This window comes from Schistocerca serialis, chromosome 2 (assembly GCF_023864345.2).
Source record: "Schistocerca serialis cubense isolate TAMUIC-IGC-003099 chromosome 2, iqSchSeri2.2, whole genome shotgun sequence".
Taxonomy (NCBI): Eukaryota; Metazoa; Arthropoda; class Insecta; order Orthoptera; family Acrididae; genus Schistocerca; species Schistocerca serialis.
The window spans coordinates 127,469,339-127,485,244 of record NC_064639.1 but is presented as its reverse complement, the minus strand read 5'-3'; the positions used below and the strand labels follow the sequence as shown (position 1 = coordinate 127,485,244).

The window sequence follows — 15,906 nt, the reverse complement described above, 5'->3', positions numbered from 1 at the left end:
CCTTTTCTTTCTTTCTTTCTTTTTTTTCAGAGGTTGCCTCATAAATTCTTATTTTTAACATATTCTGACTAATCAAAATTACCAACTGTTTTATTGATATAAAGTAAGTGCCTAAAAATGATAACACTATACATATTCTTAAATTAGGTCATTTATTGATAATACCAAGAGAAATAAAGAAACAAAAAGGAATGGGTTACATCAATTTTTATCTTCCCTAATCATTTTTGCTTACTAATAATCAGTTGTATCATTTCCTTTATCTGTAAGCCAATTGGAATTCCTTCCTTCTTGACATTCCTTCCATAGTATGTTTCCTTCTGAGTCATCCATGGCATTGTATATGTAGGAGTTTTTGAATCCTTTCATAATAGGTTCACTTGAAATTCTGCCCCAGACAGTAAGGATCCACTGGCCCAGAAGGGATATTAGGGTTTCTTTAACTTCCCCCTGGAGTGAAGGCATGGTCTCCCTGAAGGAGCCACTAACTGTAAAGCTGTCACAAGTGTACCTTAAAAGGTTTATTCACAACAACAGCCATTACTTCCTAGCTGTGATGTCATACCCTTAGGAATTACTACATACCAGGTCTGTGTTGTTCGTTACTATCAGTTTCTTAACTCCCTGTGTGAGCTGTCCCCTGAGTGAATAGAGAATCCAAAATTTTGCTTGTGTTAAACTAACATCCTATTATTAGATATCAAAGTACCTTCAACCAATCCAGCATCAGCTCATTTGTCATCCATCTCTCTCCTCCCCTCCCCCCTGTTTTACAATATGTTCTGCAGGCAGTTTTTCTTTTGGTACCATTTTCCTATGAGGAATCATGTAGGGGTGGAACTTCCTTCCATCTGCTAGTGCACCCAGTTACTTTTACTAGCCAAAACTTCTTACAGAACCACTTTTAATGCCCCCTCATGATGAAAGTAATATTTGATAGCATATCAAAATAAACCAGCATCTCATTTGTGTTGCCCATATAGCCTAGCAAACAGTTGTACTATTTCCTTATATTGATTTTATGACACTGATATGCAAGTAGTTTTTGTAAAATGCTATGGGAAGTCACTCTGCTAGCATTGTACCATAGTGTAAGCCCATGCTCTTCATCATCCTCATACATCAGCCAGTACTTGTTTTGAATTCCGTGATGCATGCAGTTGGAAAATTCCCTATTCGCAGCATCTACATTTCGATTTCTCTTGCACCTACTGAACAATTTGTTGCTCCAATTCATGAAATCTTCCCTGCATCGATTCAATGAAAGTTTGACATGTTGAACAGAATTTCTTTAATTTTTTTCTTTATCTGATCTACTAACATCCACTCCTGTGACACCAGTTTTCTTCTGCCTCCTGCAAAGTTTTTTGTGGCCTTCATTTCACCACTCACCATTAACTTAAAATTAGTGTCATATTGTCTGTGTGAACCACTTACAAACTGTCAACTCGTACATCTGGGCTTCTCAACAGAGTAATAGCTTTAATTTACACCTTTTATCTATTGCTACAATTTACAATTCTTACAGCCCTGCCAGTATCTGCAAACTGAATGACAACACTATGTTGTCGTGGCGGCTCTCTACAGCTGATTGTTTTACACAAATCATACCACTTCGGATTAACACTGCAACAGAACTTGAAAATCAACTGTGCTGTAGAGTAGTAGCAGCATGAGTGCCATTGTTGAAGCTCATATTTAATGTTTTGTGCTGTGTTTCGAGTGTTCCTTGCAAACATATTTTTATTAACATTAATTTGTCTCCTCTAGAAATTTATACATTGTCCATATCTGTCCAGTTTATAGTTAAGTCACTTACTACTAGAATTTGGTTCAGGTAAATTGCAGTTTAAACATGGGACATGTTCATAAAAAGTTCAAGGTATGTGTCATATTTCCCCATGGATGGCAGTGTGATGAAATTTGCTGTCTGCACACCAATCCCCTCCACATTCATCCTAGTGCGCATCCAAACTGGTGTTACTACTGCCCCTCCATCCCTTCCTAATTCTTCAAATTAAATCTGCGCATGACCTCAATTGCCAAAGCCGTGTCTGTAAATGTAAGATGACTGCTATGTTAATTTATTATACAATATAAAAATATTGACCTCGGTAGCAGTAGTTTAATCTGCGAGTGCAAGATGACCCTGTATTTTTCAATGATGAATTTGTGAAAAAACTTATTATAGTTGGGTAAACACAGTAATTACAATGGAATTTTGAGTTTCTAGTGGAACATGCTGGGCACTGTCATTACATAATCACCCATTAGCTCGTCTCAAAACTTTTTATAGTTTGTCTGGTACCATGCGCGGTGGAATTTCAATCCCTGCCAGACGTCGTGGATGTTGAAGACCCCTAGAGGTCTCTGCATCATCGCGCCGTAAGCTGTGGTGGCGTGCGCGTACTGGCCTGCATGTAGTGTGAGGGTGCCACAGTGGAACACGTGGTTCCAGCAGCCAATAGTGGCGCCCTCGATAGAGTATTTAAGCGCCGGCATCTCACTCTGCTAGCGAGTCTAATCATTGTGTGTGTCTCAACACATTGCCTCGACAAGACAGCGTGCTTATCGTACTTTGATCTCGTTAATTGTGGACGTCTTGGATTTGTTTGGTTGTCTCTGTCACACCATTGCATTTTGTGTGTTGTCGTCGTAAGGTCTTTCACCATCGACCATCGTTGTTTCGTGTCTGTCCTTTCCGTTCGTTTGTTTGTGCACAGGCCACTTTCCGTTTGGTCCCGCTGCGCTTTCTCGGCCACCCCGCGACCATTCCGGTAATGGTCACAACAGGTTACAACAGTTTGTGACCTCATATAGTACCAGGCATTGCTTTGTTTATCTGTAGTAATGAGTGGTTCAATTTTAAACTGTGCAGTAATAGTGCAGCTGCTTCCAGTGACTTACTGATTAACATTTAATCCATTTTTTTTGGGTCATCACTCTTCTGACTGGTTTGATGTGACCTGCCACAAATTCCTGTCCTGTGCCAACCTCTTCATCTCAGAGTAGCACTTGCAACCTACGTCCTCAATTATTTGCTGGATGTATTCCAATCTCTGTTTTCCTGTACAATTTTTGCCCTCTACAGCTTCCTCTAGTACTGTGGAAGTAATTCCCTGATGTCTTACCAGATGTCCTATCATCCTGTTCCTTCTCCTTGTCAGTGTTTTCCACATATTACTTTCCTCTGCGAGAACCTCCTAATTCCTTAACTTTTCAGTCCACTTAATTTTGTCATTTGCCGGTAGCACCACATTTCAGATGCTTCGATTCTCTTCTGTTCTGGTTTTCCCACAGTCCATGTTTCACTACCACACAATGCTGTGCTCCAAACATACATTCTCAGAAATTTCTTCCTCAAATTAAGGCCTAATGTTTGATACTAGTTGACTTTTCTTGGCCAGGAATGCCCTTTTTGCCAGTGCTAGTCTGCTTTTGATGTCCCTTTTGCTTCATCCATTGTTCGTTATCTTACTGCCTAGGTAGTACTACTCCATGACCATCAATCCTGATGTTAAGTTTCTCGCTGTTCTCATTTCTACTACTTCTCATTACCTTCATCTTTCTTCGATTTACTCTCAACCCATACTCTGTACTCATTAGACTGTTCATTCTGTTCAGCAGATCGTGTTTTCTTCTTCACTTTGACTCAGGATAGCAATGTCATCAGCGAATCGTATCATCGATAACCTTTCACCTTGAATTTTAATTCCACTCCCGAACCTTACTTTTATTTCCATCATTGCTTCCTCGATGTACAGATTGAGCAGTAGGGCCTAAAACCTACTTCCTTCTCTTACACCCTTTTTAATATGAGCACTTCGTTGTTGGTCATCCACTCTTATTATTCCCTCTTGGCTGTTGTACATATTTTATATGACCCGTCTCTCCCTATAGCTTACCCATAGTTTTTTCAGAATTTTGAACATCTTGCGCCATTTTACATTGTTGAACGCTTTTTCCAGGTCGACAAATCTTATGAATGTGTGTTTATTTTTCTGTAGTCTTGCTTCCGTTATCAACTGCAATGTCAGAATTGCCTCTCTGTTTTCTGTAACTATTCTAAAGTCAAAATGATGATCATATATCACATTCTCAGTTTTCTTTTCCATTCTTCTGTATATCATTCTTGTTAGCAACTTGGATGCATGAGCTGTTAAGCTGATTGTGCGATAATTCTTGCACATCAGCTCTTGCAGTCTTCAGAATTGTGTGGGTGATATTTTTTCAAAAGTCAGATGGTATGTCGCCATTCTACACATCAACTTGAATACTCATTTTTTTTGTCACTTCCCTAACAATTTCAGAAATTGTGCTGGAATGTTATCTATCCCTCCTGCCCTATTTGATCTCAAGTCCTCCAAAGCTCTCTTAAATACTGATTCTAATACTGGATCCCCTGCATCTTCTAAATCGACTCCTGTTTCTTCTCCTACCACATCAGGCAAATATTCCCTCTCATAGAAGCCTTCAATGTACTCTTTCCACCTATCTGCTCTCTCCTCTGCATATAACAATGGAATTCCTATTGCACTCTTAATGTTCCCACTTTTGCTTTTAATATCACCGAAGGTTGTTTTGAGTTTCCGGTATGCTGAATCAGTCCGTCCGACAATCTTCTTCTTCTTCTTCTTCTTTTTTCTTCTTCTTCTTCACATTTTTCATGCAACAATTTCTTCTTAGCTTCCCTACACATCCTGTTCATTTCGTTCCTCAGTGACTTGTATTTCTGTGTTCCTGAATTTCCCAGAACTTTTTTGTACTTCTTTCTTTCATCAATCAACTGAAGTATTTCTTCTGTTACCCAGGGTTTCTTCGCAGTTACCCTCTTTGTTCCAATGTTTTTCTTTCCAACTTCTGTGTTGCCCTTTTTAGAGATATCCTTTCCTCTTCAACTGGACTGCCTACTGAGCTATTCCTTATTGCTGTATCTATAGCCTTAGAGAAACCCAAGCATATCTCTTCATCCCTTGGTACATCTGTATCCCACTTCTTTACATATTGATTCTTCCAGGATTTTTCCTGGATAATCTCTTGAACTTCAGCTTACTCTTCATCATTACTACATTGTGATCTGAGTCTATATCTGTGTCTTATAATCCAGTAGCTGATTTCGGAATCTCTGTCTGGCCATGATGTAATCTAACTGAACTCTTCCTGTACCAGCTGATCTTTTCCAAGTATATCTCCTCCTCTTGTGACTCTTGAAGAGAGTATTCACTATCACCAGCTGAAATTTATTACAGAACTCAATAAGTCTTTCTCCTCTCTCATTCCTTGTCCCAGGTCCATATTCCCCTGTAACCTCTTCTTCTACTCCTTCCCCTACAACTGCATCCCAGTCCCCCATGACTATTAGATTTTCATCTCCCTTCATGTACTGTATTACACTTTCAATATACTTGTACTCCTTCTCTGTCTTTTCATCTTCAACTTGTGACATTGTCATGTATACCTGAACTATTGCTTTCAATGTTGGTTTGCTGTCGAGTCTGACAAAAATAACCCTATCAACAACTGTCACTGTAACACACTCTTGGCCCAACCTTTATATTCATAACGAATCGTACTCCCATTACACCATTTTCCACTGCTGTTAATATTACCCTATACTCATCTGACCAGAAGTCCTTGTCTTCTTTCTATTTCACGTCACTGTTACCTACCACATGTAGTCATAGGAACAGTGACTGCACAATGGTGCCTTCATTGACATCCATGTTATCCCAGTGCTGACTTTTATGAGTGTGTCTACTGACGGGATGAGTACACTGCAAGATATACACACGTCAATAATGGCAATATTAGGTTACCTCTCGCCCCCCTTCTTTCTTTCTTTTTGTGCTGTTGTTTATATTTTTATGTCCAATCAACCTCATTCATACATTCAGTTATGTATCCCATCCTCAGTCACTTATTCATTCTTAATTTAATTCATCCATTCATCCATCCTAATATCTGTCACTAATATGTCCTGTACATCATTCTTCGATGGTATGATCTTGATTGTTGCCAACCTAAAGACAATTATATAGATTTTTACCCTTAGTGGATATGTTTAAATAGTACTTTAACATTTGCAAAACTTCCATTCAGTTCTTTCATGTTGGAGATTGTGTATTTTTCTGTATAATCTTCTCTTTTCTCAAAGACCTCATAATAACAGAAGAAATTTTTTTGATAACAGCTGCTTCTACTTTCAGGTCTTCGCTTTTCTGATGTCTGTTAACACACCATGTTTTGTTTTTACTGAGCGTAAAAGCTGAATTTTAAAATGTTCTCCAGCTGTGTAATGTTTCATCAGTTCTCTCTCTCTCTCTCTCTCTCTCTCTCCCCCCCCCCTCTCCCCCCCTCTCCCCGTCTCTCTCCCTCTCCCTCTTCATTTTACACATTGACAGACTGATTGTAATACAGTGTGTCCACTGTCACTAAGCATGTGTAATAAATATCACGAATAAAAGGTGATTTGCTAGAAACTTTAAACGTTATATGACACCATAATATTTTATGAATAGAGGAAAAGTTTTTGTAGCTATAGTGATTAACATGTGGTTCATGTCGAATTAACAGGCACCAGCTGATTGGAAGATTCTGAATGTACTGCACCGTGTAGCATCTCAGGTAGCTGCTCTTGACATTGGATACAAGGCTGGTGTTGAAGAAATTCGAAACAATCCACCGAAAGTCCTGTTCTTGTTAGGTGCAGATGAAGGCACTATATCTCGATCAGATTTACCTGCTGACGCATTTGTAATTTATCAAGGCAAGTATAATTACCTAGCACTTTGTTTATTCATTTTGCTGTAGGCAGCTACATTGAAGAATACTTTCTTATAAATAATGTAAATTTAAATGTTGATGCTATGTAATGGAGCTAGAGTGGCTTTTGTGTATTGATAGCGTGTCCTCAAATATATTTTTATATATTTGTTTTTAGAGAAGAATGTGAATTACAAAAGAATTGGGTTAAACATGTCCCTTCATTCACTACTTTGTCTTTAGGGCCAATGGCGGGCTGGCATGTCTACAATTATACTGGTTTTCCCATTGTTAACTTGAATTTTCACTGTTTTTCAGTCTCATACGCTTAATGTTCTGAATAATTTGACACTGTTGTTCTTGTCATTTTGATGTTTGTACATTGTGGATTAGCATGCTGATATGACCCATGACAAGCAGATAGGTAGTCTTAATTTCACACAAGGAAAAGAGCTAGTTTTCTTTCTTTCCAGGCCACCACGGCGATGTTGGGGCGTCAATGGCTGATGCTATTTTCCCTGGTGCTGCTTACACTGAAAAGCAGGCATCTTATGTGAACACAGAAGGCCGAGCTCAGCAGACACTGGTTGCTGTTACTCCACCTGGTCTTGCAAGAGAAGACTGGAAAATTATACGAGCTCTGTCTGAGGTAAGATGTTCTACAGTCAAGTATAACATTTTCCCTGAATAATAAGCATTAAAAAGTTTTCAAATAATGTGGGAGAAATCACACCATATGATAGTTGACCTGAAATAATCAGAACTAGTCAAAGTGACTGTGTACCTGCTATAGTTTTAAATCATCTTTGTAAGAAGTTAGATATGATCATCATATATTCAGGTCTACACCAGAGATTAGAATCAGTTTTGTACTGTAAACCCTTGATTTTTTAAAGAATCAAACATCCATTTATAAAACATTTTCAAACATCTGGTGATCTATAAATGAGTTAATGTTTTAAATATAATAGAGGGAAACACTCCACGTGGGAAAAATATATCTAAAAACAAAGATGATGTGACTTACCAAACGAAAGTGCTGGCACGTCGATAGACACACAAACAAACATGTCTGCCTTTGTCTGTATATGTGTGGATGGATATGTGTGTGTGTGCGAGTGTATACCCGTCCTTTTTTCCCCCTAAGGTAAGTCTTTCCGCTCCCGGGATTGGAATGACTCCTTACCCTCTCCCTTAAAACCCACATCCTTTCGTCTTTCCCTCTCCTTCCCTCTTTCCTGATGAAGCAACCGTTGGTTGCGAAAGCTAGAATTTTATGTTTGTGTTTGTTTGTGTGTCTATCGACGTGCCAGCGCTTTCGTTTGGTAGGTCACATCATCTTTGTTTTTAGATATATTTAATGTTTTAAATATTTGACATGAAGTATGTAAGTGGGAAAAAGCTTAGAAATGGTTTGAAATTATGCTTAAAGGTCATTGGGGGTCACCAAGTGCTTGTATTGTGAAACACTGGATAAATATATCCTGGCTATATGTGTACGTTGTCAGCAAACTGTGTGGCAAATAGAGTTGCTAAGTAAAGAAGTAATAAATGAACATGTCATGTCTAAAGCTGAAGTTTTACTGCATGAACAGTGAAAATGTACAGTAGTAAGCAATAAACTGTTTGCCTTTTACCATTTTATGGGGGTGTCAGTGACATAAAGTTACTTAAAGGCTGAAATTGTGTGTGAAGTTTGTTGGAAGTCGCTAAGTCCCCTTATTCTCAAGTACTAGATGAATGAAGTCCAGTTGCACTATCTCAAGATGAACACACAGTTTCTATCTGTAGTACTTGTCTTTTTTGTGTTAAAAGTTAAATATAAGATTGTACCTCTTAATCAGTAGATTACGACAGCATTTTAAATGCTTAAATTCGATCAGTAATCATGTGAAATGTTGAAAATCAAATTTTTGTAACCCATGGAAGCCATTATATGGGCAACCTGCAACTGGTCACTGGTTGTGGGATAGTTACCTGGTAATATAGATACTTACTTCAAACTCGCTAGCAGGTCCTAAGACATCATCTCAGAACTCGCCATCTCTGTAAGATTGGAGCCTAGGCTCATCAATCTCCACTGCTATCCAATTAACTAAAATTTTGTCACTTGAGTCTGATGTTGGGTAAAAATGGACGCTACCTACATAGAAAGGAGAGCGAGTACACAAGTATAACTGCAGACCCATGGTATTGCTGGTAGATTCGCATACATTGTAAATGATTGTTACACACAAGTACAATGACTGATGGGTTAACAATGAATGTTGTTCTGTTTACGTATAGATTTATATATAATATAATATATATTCCTCAACATTCTTTTGTAGTGCCACATGTTGAAAGGTTCTATTCTCATGTCTGAACTTGTTTTTGTCCACATCACTTCTGTACGATGCTAAACTCCAGTCAAATACCTTCAGCAAATACTTCCAAACATTTAAATTTATGTAATGATAAAAAATTTCTCTGTTTCACAAGTGGTTTTCCATGGTATTGACAGTCTGCATTTTATATCCTCCCTACTTTGAGCATCATCAGTTATTTTGTGGCATAAGTAGCAAAACTCGTCACTGCTTTTAGTGTCTAGTTTCCTAATCTAATATCCTTAGCATCACCTGATTTAATTTGGCTACATTTCACTACCGCTGTTTTACTTTTGTTCATGTTAATCTTGTGAACTCCTTTCAAGACATTACTGTTCCTGTCCAGCTGCTCTTCCAAGTCCTTTGCCATATCTATTAAAATTACAATGTCATTGGTAAACCACAAAGTTATTTCTTTATCCAGAACTTTAATTCCCTTCCTAAATTTCTTCTTGGTATCCTTTACTGCGTGTTCAACCCTTTCTCACTTCCTTCTCAACCACTGATACCTTTCATGTCCTTGGACTCTTATACCTGCAGTCTGGTTTCTGTACAAGTTACGTATAACCTTTTGCTCCCTGTTGATGCCTTCAGAATTTCAAAAAATGTAGTCCAGTCACCATTGTCAAAAGCTTTTGCAGAATCTACAAATTCTCTAAGTGTAGATTCCGACAATGGAAAATATTATAAAAAGTATAGTTGCTACTCGTCATATAGTGGAGATTCCGAGTTGCAGATAAGTAGAGAGGCTGCAGTTTGGTGTGTGTGTGTGTGTGTGTGTGTGTGTGTGTGTGTAGGTATTTTTGGCTGAAAGCTCATTTTCTGACAGTCTTTTTGTTGTGCCTATCTGCAACTCAGCATCTCCGCTATATGCTGAAGAGCAACTATACTTTTCATAAATGTAGATTTATGTTTCTTCACCCTAACTTCTAAGATGGGTCACAGAGTAATTATTCCCATGCTTGTTACTACATTTCAGAACATGAACTGACCTTCCCTGAGTTCAGCTCCTAAGCTTTTACATTCTTCCGTCAGTAACTGATGTCAGTAGTTTACAGTCCATGAACTTATTGAACTGATGGTTTGGTAATATTCACATCTCTCAGCACCTGCCTTCTTTGGAATTGAAAGAATTACGTTTTTCTTGAAATTTGAGGATATTTTTCAGTCTCGTATGTCTTGCACACCAGGTGGAACAGTTTTGTCATGGTTGGCTCTCTGAAGAAATCTTGATAATTTTGAAGGAGACTCACCTACAATGGTGACTTTGTTTCAATTTAGACCTTTCAGTTCTCCAGTCTTATTTTGAAGTGCATTCTCTTTTTTCTGTAATATTGTCTTTGAAGTTCATTACTCTTATATAGCCCTTCTATATATTCCTTCCAAGTTTCGGTTGTTTTTCATTTGAGCTGTCTATATTCGTACAGCTGCTTCTCCTTTCTCAGAAAATCTTTCTGCTAGACATCCGTGGTCTACAGTCTTGCATTTCTTGTCTAGCCATTCCTGCTTAGCCATTTTCCACACCTTGCCAGTCCCACTTTTTAGAAATACATAATCCATTTTGCCTGCTTCATTTGCTGCAGCCTTTTGGGGCTCAGCATTGATTTGCTGGGTACATGCTTGGCGACCCCGGGTTCCTGAGCTGGGGACTGGTAAGCACCATCAGTCCCATCACCGTAAGCTCTGTGCATGCTTCAGTGACCACCGCACGGCGTGGCAGTGGAATTTTGTATGTCTCAGGGAATGGGGATCTTGGCTTGACCTCCCAGATCGTGAGGACGGGATAAACCTCCCGCGCTAATGGGATGCATGGTTGTTTAGGTGGAACAGTCGTTAGCAGGCAACCTCTGGGGAACCTTCCCCACCTCAATTGTATAAGGCTTACTCAGGCAGGCAGGGCTCTGAGTGGACAATTATTTCCCTAGCTGCTCATGGGACCAAGATGAAACCCTTGAAATTATCATCTTCACCTACCAGTGGGAAGGGTGTACCACCTGGGAGTATTCACACTCATTCATCCAAAAGAATGGGGGAGGGTAGTCCTCCTGATAATAAGAATAGTTTGGACTGCAGTAACAGGGCTCATGGAGTCAGGAATAACAATGTCTTTCGGGTGATAAAGAGGGAGGAGGGGACATTGAGAAAGTGTCCCCATTTTATATCCGTAAGGGTTTGGGAGACATTGCCGGAACATTAGAATCTATAAGATGATTGCGTAATGGCTCATTGTTGGTTGAAACTAACAGGTCAAAGCAGGTAGACCTTCATAAGAAATTGCAGAAACTGTGTGACTATGATATTGTTGAGATGCACACCCCCTCTCAACTTCAGTAAGGATGTTGTCACGTGCCGAGATATCATGGACATGGACGTAGCAGAACTGAAGCAGGAATGGGCATCCCAGGGAGTAGTAGACGTGGAACAACGAACACGCAGGAGCAATGGAGCAACTGAAAAGACTGCTACTTTCTTTGTCACATTTAATTCTCCGACACCGCCTGATCATCTTATGGCGGGGTTCCTTCGACTTAATGTTCGGTCTTATGTTCAAAACCCTATGTGGTGCTATAAATGCCAGCATTTCGGCCATACAACCATGAATTGTGGAGGTGAAGCGATCTGTGGGAACTGCGGAAAAGCCGCTCATGACGCTGGGACTGACAGCCTGTCTTGGGCAATGTGCATCAACTGCTCTGGTGGGAACCACACAGACTGGAGCGGAGACTGCCCTGGGTTGTTGCTTCCCCCCCCCCCCCCCCCCCTCCCCCCCCCTCACTCCCACCCCAAAGAACGCAAAATACAGGAGATAAGTGACCAAGCAGATCCACTGTGCTGAAGCAAAAAAAGAATATAAGGCGACAAAACCCCTTGTCTTTGCCACGTCATATTCTTCCATGTTGCAGAAACCTATTCCCAAGGTGGACGGTGAGACACAGACGATGCCTAGTGCGCCTGTATCCACCACAAGCACCTGTACTTGCACATGTACATGTCAAGGGAAAAAGAGTAAGGACAAAGTAATCCAGGCAGCTGCACCATCAAAAAAGCAAAAAGCACTCCGTCGTCAGGCCACAAGTGGCCCATCGGGACCATCCGACCGCCGTATCATCCTCACTGAGGATGCGGATAGGAGGGGCGTGTGGTCAGCACACCGCTCTCCCGGTCGTCATGATGGTTTTCTGTGACCGGAGCTGCCACTATTCGGTCGAGTAGCTCCTCAATTGGCATCATGAGGCTGGGTGCACCTCGAAAAATGGCAACAGCACATGGCGGCTGGATGGTCACCCATCCAAGTGCCGGCCACGCCCGACAGCGCTTAACGGTGATCTCACGGGAACCGGTGTATCCACTGTGGCAAAGCCGTTGCATGCACCATCAAAGACCAACAACAATTCTGCACCGAGGATCCAGAAGGTAAAAGAAAAGTAGTGTGCCTCTCAACACCCCTTTCCCCGTTATCCTCGAAGGGACAGGATGCAGTGGAAGGTTCATGACGTTCCCAAGCACCGTCAGACATCATTCTTTCTTGTCTGACTGATGAGGAGGATATCATGGAGTTAGATACCTTGGATCCAGACAGCCCCTCCACCCCCTCGCTCTTCAAGTGCTTCACCATCCTGGTGCAAAGATAGTGGAAAATTAAAACTGCACCAGTGACATGGCTCCCATACTATAGTGTAACATAAATGGGTGCAGGACTCATGTGGAGGAATTGAAACTCCTAGCCCAGGCACATCCCTTGCACTTTTGTTTACAAGATCGTATTTTAAAGATACAGATGTCCCTGGGCTACAGGGATATATGCTGTATCACGAGGATGACTTATTGGGGGAAAGGGCCAAGGGAGGTGTCTCAGTGTTTGACATTAATACGCATCACTCCTCTGTTCTCCTCTGGCTACTGACCTGCAAGCAGTTGCAGTTCAAATTAATGTATTTTGAAGGATCATTCTTTGCTCACTGTATTTACCCCAAGATGCACTAGACTCTGAGGCTCTCACAGATCTTATCGCACAACTCCCGTGACCGTTCCTCCTCCTGGGAGCCTTCAATGCCCATCATGTCCTGTGGGGCTCGACCAGTACTTGCCTTCATGGTTGGGTTTTGGAGAGCCTCTTAACATCTCACGAGCTGTGCATCCTCAACACGGGTACTCACACACATTTCTCTACTGCTACGGGGTCATTCTCAGCCATCGACTTCTCTTTCTGTTCTCCCGCCCTTGCAAACTCTGTTCAGTGGAAGGTCATTGACGACCTTCATTCTGGTGACCACTTCCCAATCTGCCTTCACCTACTAAATGGCTCACCAGCTGAAGTTAAGCCCCCAAAAGGGTAGTCAGCAGGGCTAACTGGACACGTTTCAGCCAGCTGGCTGTGTTCAAACACTGTAGCAGTGTGCAAGGATGGGTTGACCACATCACTAGTGGTGTGCTGACTTTTCCAACCCGTAGCCCTCAGGTCATCTTAGGAGGTAACCAGTACTTTGGTAGACAGATGAGTGCCATTCCGCAATCTGGGAAAGGTGTGCGACTCTTCGACATTTTAAATGCTGACCAACAGCAGACAACCTTAGGGCCTTTTGAGTCATGAGAGCCAAGGCTCTACACGTCATTAGGGATAGTAAGAAAAGTTCATGGCAAACATTCTTGGACTCCATCAATCGTTCCACTTCTTCTATAAAAGTATGGGAAGCCATCCGGAGGATTTCCGGTAAGTGCAGCCATTTACTGATAGCAGCAGTGCTGAACCAGGGGGCCTCCAAACAACATTTTGCACAAACTGCTTCCAATGCAAGCCGGGATCTGGCATTTTGTCACTATCATGCGACTGTAGAGAGGGAAAAGTTGGACTTCAGGTCCAGCAGTTCTGAGGCCAACAATTGCCCTTTCTTCATGTGGGAGCTTGAATCGGCACTGACTGAGATTCATGACACTGCAACCGATCATGACCAAATCCGGTACTGCATGCTTCAACATTTGTCAGTGGTGTCAAAGGAAATCCTCCTCGAATGTTTTAATCTAATATGGCAGACAGGCTCTTCCCCAGCTCGTGAAGGGAGGCAATTCTGATCCTTCTCATCAAACCAGGAAAAGACTGCATATGCCCAAGTAGTTTTATCGGAGTATTGCCTTAATGAGCTGTGTAGGAAGAGTCTGGAGCGAATGGTTAACCATCATCTGGTCTGGTTGTTAGAGACCAGGCAACTCCTTAGCTGCTCTCAGTGTGGATTCTGAAGATTTCGGTCCACTTTCGACAGCCTGATCCTCCTAGAGGTGGCTATTTAGCAGGCTTTCCTCCATAAGCATCACTGTATCAGCATATTCTTTGATATAAGTAAGGCGTATGATACTATGTGGACACACAGTATTCTCTCACAACTGCATCTATATCTTCATTCGGTCTTTCTTGTCTCAGCGGTTTTTTAGGACCTGAGTTGGTGATGTCTGTATGATTTGAGCAGAAGAAGTGTGTTTCTCAGGGCAGTGTTTTAAATGTTACCCCCTTTGCCATAGCCATCAACAGTATCACATCTATGGTAAGGAGTCCTGCACAGTGCTCCTTATATGTAGACGATTTTGCTGTTTTCTGGTCCTCCAGTGTTGCAATGGCGAGCCATCAGTTACATCTTGCAGTGCAGCAGTTAGAGGAGTGGGCTACAAAGACAGGTTTTCAGTTTTCTGCAGATAAGTGTGTGTGTGTGTGTGTGTGTGTGTGTGTGTGTGTGTGTGTGTGTGTTTGCGCACGCATTTTAATATTTCTCATCTTCTTTTTAATTTGCCTGCCTTGATTATGGGGAACACCACCCCACATTTTACAGACACAGTGTGGTTTCTGGGCCCTTATTTTTGACTCCCCATTGTCTTGGTTACCACACCTGTGAGACCTGTAAGCCAGAAACCGGAAGGCACTGAACATTAGGAAGTGCATTAGCCACAGGTCTTGGGGAGTGGACAGGGCGCGTCTCCTTCAGTTGTATCGGTCTTTCGTGCATTCAGGGTTGGACTGTGGTTGCACAGCGTACGGATCAGTGAGGCCCTCTTACTTGCATATCATTGATACCGTCCATCATGAGGATTCGGCTGGCCACGGATGCTTATCGGACCAGTCCCATACCTAGCATCTGTGCTGATTTTCCAATGATCCACGAGCCATGATGCTATTTAGGATCCGCGTGCATTGTGTGCTGGAGTCACTCAGTGTGGAACCTATAAGACCCCAAATCCAGGGTTTTAAACGCGTGCTGCCCTGGTTAGTGGAGAGACCCAGAGTGATTTTAGATTTGGTGCGGTACAGAAGAGATAGCACTCCTGCTTCAGTTTTTAATGCAATGTTCTCTGATATTTTATCTGAATACCATGACCAAGTAGCTGTTTTTACAGGTGGGTCTAAGCTGGGGGACTCTGTTATATGCTCTGTCGTTTTCCCGGATCATGTCCTCGAGGTCAGACTGCCTCCAGAATTTACCATCTTCAATGCAGAATTATATGCGATCTTCCGAGCACTGAAGCAGATGAGACATTCTCCCGGTGTTAGATTTCTTGTCTGCTCAGACTCTCTGAGCACCCATTACTCTCTCCAATGTTTGTACCCAGCAGATACAGTAACGCAGAATATCCAGGATGCCCTCCTACAACCACGATGATTGGAAAGGAGGTGTCTTTCTGCTGGGTACCTGGGCACATTGGAATTGCGGGGAATGAAAGGGCGGATTGAGCAGCCAAGCAAGCAGACATGTCATGATCCTCTGGTATTTTGGTGTGCTATCTCCCTGCATGC

The 15,906-nt window shown here is 41.7% G+C and overlaps 1 protein-coding gene across 2 annotated transcripts in view; it reads left to right on the top strand.

Annotated features, from left to right (window-relative positions):
- The window catches only part of LOC126456816 (NADH-ubiquinone oxidoreductase 75 kDa subunit, mitochondrial), a 90,506-nt gene that overhangs the window by 67,821 nt on the left and 6,779 nt on the right, over positions 1 to 15,906 (top strand). For both annotated transcript variants that reach the window (XM_050092610.1, XM_050092609.1), the window contains exons 11-12: positions 6,574 to 6,766; positions 7,236 to 7,411. In XM_050092610.1, coding sequence (XP_049948567.1) covers positions 6,574 to 6,766; positions 7,236 to 7,411 — 369 coding nt within the window. The remainder of the gene's footprint in view (positions 1 to 6,573; positions 6,767 to 7,235; positions 7,412 to 15,906) is intronic.